This window comes from Melopsittacus undulatus, unplaced genomic scaffold (assembly GCF_012275295.1).
Source record: "Melopsittacus undulatus isolate bMelUnd1 unplaced genomic scaffold, bMelUnd1.mat.Z mat_scaffold_767_arrow_ctg1, whole genome shotgun sequence".
Taxonomy (NCBI): Eukaryota; Metazoa; Chordata; class Aves; order Psittaciformes; family Psittaculidae; genus Melopsittacus; species Melopsittacus undulatus.
The window spans coordinates 1-11,899 of NW_022994577.1; the positions used below are offsets into that span (position 1 = coordinate 1).

The window sequence follows — 11,899 nt, forward strand, 5'->3', positions numbered from 1 at the left end:
ACAGCTCTGCTTTCACACTAGGACATGAGCAGGATGCCCGACATGCTCAGGAACCATCTCTACTCCTGTGCCCTGCTGCCAGTGCAGAATGAGACCTTAGCAGCTCAATGGCTGATAATGAAGGAACCGTGCCAGGAGATGAGGAGGGTTCTCCAATCCCTTATGGGCCTCCCTCCTGGAAAAAAAAACAGATCAAGCAGCAGGAAAACCTTTGCCCTAAGAAATCATTGAGTTCTCCACATCCCTGCTCCTGGCGCAGGAGAAACCCTCTGCCTTATCTGTAGCTATTTCTACAGGCCAAGACACCACACTCAAACCAGGCAAAACCTGGAGTCTTGCTGAAGCCAACAGCCACTGATGCATCAGGCATGCCCCTGGTGTTAACAGGGAAAGCCTCATGAGCTCAGGTTGTCTCTAGTGTGAGGAAGGGAGGGCATAATGAAAGCCTCTTAAAGTTTCTCTTTAAAGTAGATCCCTTATCTGACTAGATTCATTGCAAGAGAGACCAGAGGCTCTTGATGAAAGTTTTTACCTACAGGCCTAACTAAGGCAGGTAAAATTCAGACAGTCTGTTGCTGTTAAAGGGAAGCAGGCAAACGGGCTCTATCCTGAGCTCCAAAGCTTTTGGCCATTACCAAAGGCCAGTAACAGGAGGTCTTGTCCCCATGCCTGATTCAGCTCCAGTGCTGGGTGCCTCCACAGAAATGGCAGCAGTGAGCTCCTGCAGGGTGCTCAGCCCACACCACCACCATTACCTCCTTTCTTCAAACCTAGAGCTATGAGAGGCAATGACAGTTCATGATGCTGACAGTTCTGCATCCTCCTCACTGCTTCCTGAACTAACTGCTCCTAGAGGTCATACATCCAGTCCAGTGCCTACTTGCAGAGAGCACTACAGGTCTTACCTTTCACTAATCACAGCAAGCAAATTAAGTGTTAATAGTGCTGGCTGTATAGTCCAAGAGAGACAAAAGTGTTTACATAGCTCTGACACACACACATAGAAAGGTAAAGATGGAATATTCAGGCTTGCTGGTCCCATCGCAGCTACACGAGGAAGTACACACCAGCAGCTGCAGTTAGACATTCTTGCACTCCCTTCCCAGAAGGGCAGCTATGATCTCCTGCACAATCATACTGAAGGCTACTATAACCACCTATAGCAGCCAGAAGCTGCTGACCCACAACCTGGAACTGAGACACAGACCTTGCCTATCTGTGTCCTGGGACTAATTCAGCTCCCTGGACCACCCTGTATTAGTGATAACAAACTAAGTTTAGTGAGTTGTTTTCTGGTTCCCCAGCAGTTCGTTCTGGCACTGTCCAGATTAGGATGTTCACGGGAGAGACTTGTTCTCTGTGCCCCACTTCTGAGGCACCAGAAATACGAGGGAGAAGGCAACATGACCAGGTCTTGTATTAACTCTGTACTCAGTGTGGCATTGCCCACGAAGAAGAGTGGGCTTGTGCATCACCTTCTGTTTCATTTGGGTTTTAAACACCTGATTTCAAGGTGCAGCCCCCACACAGGGCTGGAGGATGAGGACTGCAGCAGCTGAATGAGGCTCACGATGTGGCTGCAGCCACCAGCAGCACAAGAGACAGCTCCAGGCGCAGAGGCCAGGCCGTTGCTCCCAGGGAGCACTAGGAGGGAGGCCCCAGGAGTACAGATAACAACCAACCCGAAAGGCTGGTCAGTGATGCACCTTTGCCCAAAGTGACTCCCACTGCCACAAGGGCTGTTTGTACTAAGGGCAATTACACACTTACTTACAAAAGGTGAAAGCTGTACTCTTATCATAGACACTTAATTGCTTCAGAAGAAAAGAACACCTATTCCAGAGTTAATAATTGAAAGCTCTTTGGAGGTGGTGTGTGAAAGCAAGCTCTCTGTTCTGTTAACAGAGGTTCAGCATGTTCACAGCCAGGAAGCTGCAGTCCAGCTTCTAAACATGACTTCTGCCATTCGAGCAGCACTTCTGGAAACTCCCAGCCCGTGTCCATCTCCAGGAGCAGCCCGCGATGGTGGAAGCACTGTGGCTGCCCGGCCAGGAGCTGCTCTGCTACACAACACCCTGCGAGCTCAGAGCAGCCTCCTGCCTTACCGCTCCTGCGCCGGAGCGAGCGCTGCGCTGCTCACAGCACCGGCGGCGCTTCTTGCCTTAGGAGGTCTTTTCTAGGAGGTTTCTTACTGACATCGTTAAGTGTGAAACTTCAGAGCATCACAATGTACCTGACACACAACGAAGGTCCGTCCGCCCGTGCCTTCAGGCCCTTCCCTCGCACCAAGTGCGATGCAGACACAGCCCCGACCCGACCGCGGCTGCTCCCGCAGGGCCTCTCCCTCAGCCCGGCGGCACTGACACGGTCACGGCAACCCGGACGCCGCCCGGAAGGGGGCTGCGGGGCCCCTCAGCCGCCGCCGCCGCCCGCCGCCCCACCGGCCCGCCCGGCCAGAGGCGGCGGACGCTGTGCCCGACAGCCGCGACGGGCCGAGCCGACCAGATGGGGCGGCCGGGGCAGGGCTGCGGGAGCCGCCGCTGCCACCTACCCTGCACCCCCGGCAGTGATCGCCGAGCCGGGCCCAGCAGCGGGCGGCCGGGAAGCCCCCCCCCCGTTCCCGTTCCCGTTCCCTGGCCCGGCGCAGCCCGCCCGGCCCCGGCGCACCGGGGACGCCGCAGCACCCACGGCGGCAGCAGGGGCGCAACGCTGGACGCCGCCATTACCCTCCGCTCACCTGCGGCCTCCGAGCGCACCCTGCACCGTCGGCGCTGCCGCCAGCCAATCAGACCTGCTGACGACCGAAACCAGCCAATGGCGGGCAGGAGGGCGGGGCCGGCCGGACGCCGACCGGGCGCCACGTGGCGACCCCTGGCGACGGCGGAGAGCGTTGCGCGGCCGGGCGCGCAGCTCGCACGTTGGGCGCGGGCCCGGCGCCGGCACCGGCTCCGGCGTTACCACGGCAACCGCGCCGCGTGCGCCGCCCCCGCCGCCGTTCCCGTCCCGCGGGGTCCGTAGCGCTCCCTGCCCCGCCGCTGTGAACCCGCGGGGCTGCGGGGGCCGCCCGTGGGAACCGGGCAGCGGCGGAGAGCGCAGTGAGGTGGGGGTGCCGGTGACAGCCGCCGGTGCCAGACCGGCCTTCAGGCGCTGTCCGCCGGCCCCGCCACGCATCCCGGGCTGCATCCCACGCGTGGCTCCCGCCCGTGCGGAACCCGCGTCCGCCGCTCCCGGCCTCAAGTGCGCGGACTTTCCTCGGCCTCTCTGGCGGCTGAGGCCGCTCAGTGCCCGCGGACCCGGCCCGGGGCGTGCGGGTGTCCCGGGGCTCGGGGCTCGGGCCGCGCGGTGTCCGGGGCTCGGGGCGCGGCCGCCCCCGGCGCTGTCCGCCGCGCGGTGCTGAAGGCGGCGGCTCCGCGGAGGGGCGGGGCCCGCGGTGAGCAGGTGGCAGCGCCTCGCGCCCCCCTGTGCCCGGCCGCTCTCCGCCTCCGCGCACCCTCCCGCTGCCGCCGTTCCCATTCCCATCACGTTCCGCTCCCTCCGCTCCGCTATGGCCGGCACCTTCGCTCGCGCGCTGTCCGCCCGCCGCTCCGCCGGCCTGCTGGCCATGGTGGGCGCCGGCTCCCTCGCCGCCGGCTTCCTGCTCGCCCGGGACCCGCTCAGCGCCGGACACCGGCAGCGGCGGCGTTACCCGCCCAGGTACTGCGGGAGGGCGGCGGGAAGGGGCCGGTCCCTGCGGCACCAACGGCGGGGAGGGCGCGGGGCTGTCCCGGGGAAAGGGGGTCCCGGGTGCGGCGGGCGGGGGTCCGCTCGTCAGCGGCATGGGGGTGACCAGGACGGCCCCGGCCGGCGGCTGCGGGGGCTCGGCCGTGTTGGACGGAGCCGCCCAAGGACACCGGTGGCTCCGCGGGGCCTCCGCGCCCTCCCCGAGGGTTGGGCCTCCCCAACAACCGCCCCAACCGCCGCGCTGCCAACGGGACCCGCACGGGACCCGCCCTGAGCCGGTGGCGCGGGGCATCCCCTGCGCATCCCCTGCCCACGGCCCGGCTCCCCGGCACCGTCCCAGCACTGCCGGCAGCACCGGGACCAGCCGCTGCCCGCAGCATGGGGCGGGAGGGAGCTGGAGGGAACAAGGGTTCGCCAGTGGGGCTGGGGGCTCTGTGAGCTGCTGGGCAAGGCAGGACATGGCGCGGCTGTGGCAGGAGCCAGGACACTTGCCAATGTCCTGGTGGGAACTGGATGGAGCAGAAAGACTCATTCTCTCCTCCTGGCCAAGCACCCTGGAGCTCCGCCTGCAGGAGCCGGTGTCAGGACAGAGCTGGAGCCTCATCGGCAGCCCCCGGGGACTGGCGGCAGCTCCTGGCCTGTCCTCATCTGGTTGTAGCAGCCTTCCAAGGGCCACCCTTGGGGACAGGGACTCCTCTATTCAACAGAGAGGTTTCCTGGCAGGTCCTCACTCTTCCGTCTCAGGCAGTTTGTAAAGGGAGAAGTGGAGGTGCCTGCAAGGGCTGAGCAGGCAGTCCCCAGCCTGGATACAGACGAGCCCTGGGATTTGTGATCAGGACCTGTGGGATGTGGGCATGGAGCCAAGCTGGGCCAGGCGGGTGCCTGCAAGGCCACGGCCTGGCTTAAGCATGTTTTTGGGGGTAATGCTGGCTCTCCAAGAGCCCTCGCCCTATTTACACAACCTGTGCCTGATCTCTTAAGCCAGATAAGTGTCACAGCTGCAGAGCGGAGCCAAGGTCCAAGCACCAGCACATGAGGCCTTGTGTCACTCCCCCTTTGAACCATTCTTGCCAAAGGCAGCCCAAGGACCCTGGCTGGGCCACCAGCACACGGGGTGCTTTGGGGCTGGAGGCTGGAGAGGTGCTGGCAGGTCCTGCTCACTGCCCAGCCCCGAGGAGCATGGGGGCTGAGGCATAGGATGGGGCTGAAGGCAGGAGCTGCCTGCCCTCACAGGCACTGAGCAGGAGAGGAACAGGGCCAGAATGGGAGAGGGACATGATGGCCACCAGCTGATTCTTCCTCCTTGCCCTGGCACCGGCTGCTCAGTCTGGCACGCTGAGGTCAGGAAAGCGAGGAGTGGGATTTCCTCCTCACCTTGATGCCAGTGGAGGCGGTGCACAGGCAAGAAGCAGAGTGGGGAAGGAGGCAGCACGTTACTGCTCCAAACACATGCAGCCGCTGCGATCCCTGCACCAAACACTGTGCAGTCAGAGAGCGGTGAGACGCTGCATTGCAGGCTGAGAGCCATGCTCGTGCAGAAGCTGAGTGCTGAGAGCAGTACTGAGGCTCAGAAAGGAGGGGACAGAAATGGAGCCATTTGAAAGAGTGACGAAGGTTGGATGTTACTGTTTATTTGCCTCCAAAGATGTGAATAAACAGCAGGGAATGAGAGGCTCAGGTGAGTCTGAGGAGGGGGTGAAATCAAGGTAGGGAATGTGTCTGAGAAGCCCTAAAATGAGCTTCCTGGGAGGGTCTGTTCAACTGGACATGATTTTGTAATGGTGCCGACAATGGAAAAGACCTTAAACAGAGCCCCAGGACCCAGCCACAGCATCCACTCTGCAGGGTCCAGTCAACCACAGTGATTGTGCTCCTCTGCTCTTTAAGTTAAATAACAGGAGACATTGGCAACAGCCTTGAGGGATCTGAGCAGAACTGCTTGTCATTGCACTGCTTGTCACTGCACTGCCTATCATTGCACTGCTTGTCACTGCACTGCCTATCATTGCACTGCTTGTCACTGCACTGCTTATCATTGCACTGTCACTGCACTGCTTATCATTACACTGCTTGTCACTGCACTGCGGTTCAGTGCCACTGGGAGGCTCGGGCCACTGCCCCCTTGAGCAGGATTTGGGAACGGAGGTGGCACTGCGCGGTCCCCCCCCCCCCCCCCCCCAGCCCCCACACGGTGCTTCATTTGGACGACAACGGCAGCGTTCCTGCCAGAGTGTTTCCACACAAAGCCCAAGCATCATCCTCCTGCAGAACACAGCATGGGCTGCACTGCCTGCAGCAGCCTGAGCACCATGCACCCCGCACACCCCCACACAGACCCCATGCACCCCACACACCCCATGGACACCTCTCATGCACCCCACCCCCCCACACACACACTCCATGCACCTCACGCACCCCACACCATTAATGCCAGCCCCCACAGAGCTGGTGACGCCAGGGATGGCACTGGGGGTTATGGATCATGGTGCAGAGCCACAGGGAGATGCAGCGGGCTCCACTGCCAGGGAGGCTGCCCCTGGAGAGTGCACCTCCTGGTGCAGGGACAGGGGAGGGCAGCGGCTCCTGGCATTGCCCTGCTCATCCTGACCCCCTCCAGCTTAGCTTAAGAGCTCTAGGAAGGCCAAGAGAAACTCCCAGATTTGCGGCTGTGGTTTCAGGGCTGTTCTGGGGAATGTGTGTCCGGAGCAGGAGCAGAATGAGCACTGCAGCAGGCACAGACCCTGCAGGCAGGGATGGAGTCTCAGGGATTTGGACTCTGATACCTGGGTGACGGTTGGGACTGCCCATAGCAGACAGCATGTATAAACCTGCTGCAGTCCTCCTACTTACTGGGGTGAGCTTGCTTCCCTTAGCAACCTTTGCTGGCTCTCTGGACATAGTCTGCTGCCACCAGGGTGGAAAGTGCCGCAAGCTGCGCTCCTGGCAGCACTGGCTGTGCTGCAGCAGAGGAGGAACTTGTCCAAGTGTCCCATTCTGATCAGCAAATGCTTTTTATGCAAGTGTGTCTCCCCAGACAGACGTGGGTCTGCAGCCAGCCGGCAGCAGGGGCAGGAGGGAGGCTGGGCAGGCTGTGTCTGCCGTCAGACGCGTCAGCTTCTGAACTGGAGCATCTCTACATGGCACAGATGTGGGTGGGCTGGGGGAGCAGCCCTTGGACTGCAGGGCTTGGGAAGAGTTTCCAGCCTGGAGCAAATGCCTCCTTGCACTGGTCCAGGCTGGAGCTGCCAGTGCTTTCCCACGCAGAGCAGACCCAAGCCCTACCTCCCGTTCTTTCTGCAAAGCACAGGATGCCACAGGCAGCAAAGAGCCGTAGGCGAGGGGCCAACGCACATTCCTGTCCTGCAGACGCAGCAGGGAGGCCTCAGCGGCTCCGCAGCACCAGGACCCAGAGCAGGACCTGAGCACCGCGGGGTGCCAGGACTTGGTGCTGTGATGGCAGCGGCTGCTGCTCCCACCGGCCCGGCCCCACACCAGCCTCCTCACCTCCTCTTGCACAGGGGTGACCCCTGCCCAAGCTGTGCCTCCCCCAGGGCAGTGCCCCTCCAGGCACAAGCCACCAGCCAGGACTCCTGGGCTGACACGGGCCAATCCTGACCCACTGTGGCAAACAGAGGCACCGCTTCCAGCAGGAGGGATTTGGCCAAGGAGAGCACTGTTGGGTCCTGCCCTCCCAGCTCCACATGGACGCAGAACAAGCTCAAAGCTCGGCTAAAGTGGGAATGAGGTCAGGGGATGGCCTCCTGCTAAGCTGATTAGAGGAAAGCAAACCCTAATACAATAAACTGCGCCGGAGCAGTGCGGTTCCCACCAGCTGCAGATTGGGGTCAGCCAATCCCCTGCCCCACAGCATCCAGGCTGTGGGGAATGGGGCCCGGGGCCTGGCCAGTGTTGAGCACGCAGGGTCCCATATGCTTCTGCCTCCCACGCCCAGTGCACACCCAGCCCAGTGCCCACAGCCCCAATGCTGGGCAGCACCATGGAGGAGAAGGGCAGCGAGACCCCCGGCAGCTCTGCACTGCCTCCTGCTAGCCTGGCTGGAGCTGAGGCTGGGGCTGGCATGGCCACTGCTTAGCCAGCAAGAGCATTCCCAGTGCCAGGCCCTGGTACATGGCTGATAAGGAGCCGCACCCAAACAACCAGCCCAGATTTGTTCATGGACTCTTGTCCTTGTGGCACTGTCAGCCCTCAGCCCAGGCTGCTCCCTGCCCTTGCCATGCAGTGCCTCTAACTGCTCTTCCTTGGCCTCTCCCGGTGTGCACAAGCAGAGAAGCTCAGCCTCCCTGCTCAGAGCTCCCCACTCCTGCCCTGAGGGTCTCTATGTCCTCCAGCCCCAGAGGACTCATCTGTCTCTCCTCCTGCAGTGCTGAGTACCCTGACCTGAGGAAACACAACAACTGCATGGCCAGCAACCTGACACCAGCCATCTACAGCAGGCTCTGTGACAAAGCAACCCCAAATGGCTGGACCTTGGACCAGTGCATCCAGACGGGCGTTGACAACCCTGGCCACCCCTTCATCAAGACTGTGGGCATAGTAGCTGGTGATGAAGAAAGCTATGAGGTGAGTGGCAATCCTGCCTGCGGCAGCCTGGTACCTGTAGTACATCCAGCAGCCTGGATATCAGTGCCCATCTCCTGCTGCCTGGCCTGGGCAGCTGCAGAGGCCCTTGGCCAGCCCCAGTGTGTCCCTGCAGGACACGGGGCTCCTTCAGAGCAGCTGCCCTGGAGCCCTGCATCCTCCTCCTCCTCCTTGCTGGGGCAGCAGCGGCCCCAGGGATTGCTATTGCATTGGATGGCAAGACCCACCATGACCCCAGCCACCCTCTGTAGCTCCCCTGCTGCCACGTCCCCAGTGCTGGTAGCAGGGCTATGTCCATGGGGTGTCAGGTCCACATGGTGCCCATCGTCCTGCTTGCTTCCAGGTGTTTGCTGACATATTCGACCCCGTAATCCAGGAGAGGCACAATGGCTTCAACCCGCGCACCATGAAGCACTTCACAGACCTGGACGCCACAAAGGTGCAGGAGCTGGGCAGTGGTGCTGTGCACGGGGGTCCCTCCCCAGGCCTCGGGGACAGGGGCCCTGCCAGCACTGGTGTCCTCCCGTGAGTGCCCCATGGCTCCTGTCTGTTCCAGATCAAGTTTGGCCACTTCGATGAGCGCTATGTGCTCTCGTCCCGGGTCCGGACCGGGCGCAGCATCCGCGGGCTGAGCCTGCCGCCAGCCTGCAACCCGTGCCGAGCGGCGGGAGGTGGAGAAGGTGACGGTGGAGGCACTGAATGGCCTCACCGGAGACCTGTCCGGGCCGGTACTACCGCCTCAGTGAGATGACGGAGAAGGAGCAGCAGCAGCTCATTGACGTGAGTCACTGCAGCTCCCGGATGGACAACCCGGCGCCCATGGAGCTGGACCCCTCCCTTGGTGTTGCCCCTCTGGGAGGCCGTATCCTCCCTTCCCAGCCCCATTGCCCGTTTCCTGTGAGGCTGTGCGTGGTGCAGAGGGTGTTCATGTGCTGCTCAGCCCTCCCATGAGAGGGAGGATGGAGCTCAGTGAACACAACTCCAGTAGCTCACAGCCCCTCCGGCTGTTGTCCCATGTCCCTGCCCATGCCCAGGGGAAGGCAGGTTTGTGGTACATGGCTGGTGTCCTACCAGCCCCTGGAACAGGGTGGGCTGTGCACCAGCAGGTTTGTGCCTCCCTGTCCAGGAAGGCAGGGACTGCTGCTCACAGATGGGGACAGCTGCGGTGCAGTGGGGCAGGGTGCCCTGACACTGGCTGTGCAGCCCTGGCGAGCCCATGCACTCTGCCTCCCTCCAGGACCACTTCCTCTTCGACAAACCAGTGTCCCCGCTCCTGACAGCAGCAGGAATGGCCCGGGACTGGCCCGACGCCCGAGGGATCTGGTGAGGATCTGCCCTGGCACCAGGCAGTAATCGGGGCAGAAAGGCTGGGGCAATGCTGCTGCTCTATCAGGCTGCCCCAGCCCTGCCACCGACATTCCCACATCGGCCATACTTTAGACCCAAGCACACACGGGCACCAGTGTTCACCCATGGCTCTGGGCCTGACCTGGGAGCCCCTCGTGAGCTGCAGTCAGCAGCCACCCACTCCATGCACAAACCACATCATCCTTCTGAAAGTGGAGCTTTGGAGCCAGCCCCTGCTGTTGGTGCTGCCTGTTCTCACCATCCTGTAGCGCTTCGCACTCCAGGCTGCCAAAACCCTGCCCAGGCAATCCCCAGTGCTCCTTCTGTCCCCAGACTTATCCTGCCATGATGTGATCTTACTGCTCACCCCAGCATCTATCTCTGCACAGCCATGCAGCATTCCACACACCATCACCCACCTGAGGTGACAGCCAGCTCTCACCCTTGCTGGCACAGCACCTTTATAGCAGCCTCATGGAGAACAGCTCCACAGCACACATGGTCCCCAGCTTCAGCCACCCCTTAATCCAAAATCCCAATGTGGATCCCACACCTCAGAGCCCTCTCCCACTGCCTGCATGGCACAGGAGCCATGTTCCTGTCCCCAGTCCGGGCAGGGCTGCCACCACGCTGGCACCGAACTGCGCCTCCCAAGCAGCATATGTACATATGTCATACGTATGTGTACATATGGCACTTGAGCCAGCACCCATCCCCTGCAGTGATGCATGTGGATGAACGCTGGCCTGTCCCCAAGAGCATCTCCTGGCTGGCTGCCTTGCTGCCAGGCCGTGCTGTGGCAATGCGCTCCCAGCCATGGGCACAGGAAGGACTGGAGGGCAACACTGGCAGCATGGCCACAGGGGCAGAAGGGGCATGGCTGGGTCTGGTATGGGGGGCTGGGTGGGCACGAGGCCTCTGCAGGCCACCAGCACAGTCAAACACTGCCCCATCCCTAGGCACAACAATGAGAAAACCTTCCTGATCTGGATCAATGAGGAGGACCACACACGCATCATCTCCATGGAGAAGGGTGGCAACATGAAACGTGTCTTTGAGCGGTTCTGTCGTGGCCTGAAGGAGGTGAGTGCTTGGTGGCCCCACAGCACCTGGCCCTTGCCAGGCAGCTTGGCTGCGGCTGAGCGGTGCTGCCATGCCTGGGGCTGAGCGGTGCTGCCATGCTTGGGGCTGAGCGGTGCTGCCATGCTTGGGGCTGAGCGGTGCTGCCATGCTTGGGGCTGAGCGGTGCCAAGCACGGTGGGGCTCCCTGTGGCCAGGACTGAGTGGCTGCTTGTGCCTCTGTCCCAGGTGGAGCGGTTAATCCAGGAGCGAGGCTGGGAGTTCATGTGGAACGAGCGGCTGGGCTACATCCTGACCTGCCCCTCCAACCTGGGCACTGGACTGCGAGCGGGTGTCCACATCAAAGCTGCCACTGCTCAGCAAGGTATTACTATGGCCAGGGCTGTGGGAGCTGCAGGACTGCCTGGCACCCAGGAGCTCGTTTCAGGCTCCCCCAGGGGCCAGCCTGGGTCTGCTCAGGCAGGGCTCCCTGTGGGAGTCATGAGCCACTGGCAGGGTCCTGTGAGTGGCAGGAGGGCTGCTCTGGGGAGCAAGTGGCGGCTGAGGGTCCCACTGAAGTGCTGACACTTTCTCTGGGTACCAGGACAGCCGCTTCCCTAAAATCCTGGAGAACCTCCGGCTGCAGAAGCGTGGGACAGGCGGAGTGGACACTGCAGCCACTGGCAGCATCTTTGACATCTCTAACCTGGACCGGCTGGGGAAGTCCGAGGTGAGTGTGGGGCAGAGCTGCTTTTGGGGAGGGAAGTTCTGGACAGCCCAATGTGCCCCAGCTGCTCAGGGGCCATGTGCCAGGGCTGGCACACGGGTGCAGTGGTGGCACTGCCTGCCCTTGGCACCAGTGGGGCCAGCTGGAGCCTGGCTGCTGTGGCATCCCTAGACAGCCCCTGAGTCCCAGTGTGTGCTCCTGATGCAGGTGGAGCTGGGTGCAGCTGGTGATAGACGGAGTGAACTACCTGATTGACTGTGAGCGGCGGCTGGAGAAGGGGCAGGACATCCGCATCCCTGCCCCATTGCCACATATCCGGCAGTGAGCTGGACCAAGGCAGCGACAGTCCTGTGGGACCCATCTCCCCTCATCCCCATAGCTTTTGTTACCCCTGTGTCCAGCATGTTGCTGTATTCTGTTACCCACAACACACCAGATCCCATAAAC

At 61.8% G+C, this 11,899-nt stretch overlaps 1 protein-coding gene across 1 annotated transcript; it reads left to right on the forward strand.

Moving 5' to 3' along the window:
• Nucleotides 1-3,505: 3,505 nt before the first annotated feature.
• On the forward strand, nucleotides 3,506-11,899 carry LOC117438883 (creatine kinase U-type, mitochondrial-like). Its single transcript, XM_034074272.1, is given in 12 exon segments — nucleotides 3,506-3,693; nucleotides 8,103-8,301; nucleotides 8,663-8,758; nucleotides 8,876-8,968; nucleotides 8,970-9,041; nucleotides 9,043-9,099; nucleotides 9,557-9,642; nucleotides 10,626-10,749; nucleotides 10,975-11,088; nucleotides 11,090-11,110; nucleotides 11,330-11,466; nucleotides 11,666-11,899. Coding segments are annotated over 12 exon segments (1,260 nt in total). The 5' UTR covers nucleotides 3,506-3,544; the 3' UTR covers nucleotides 11,778-11,899.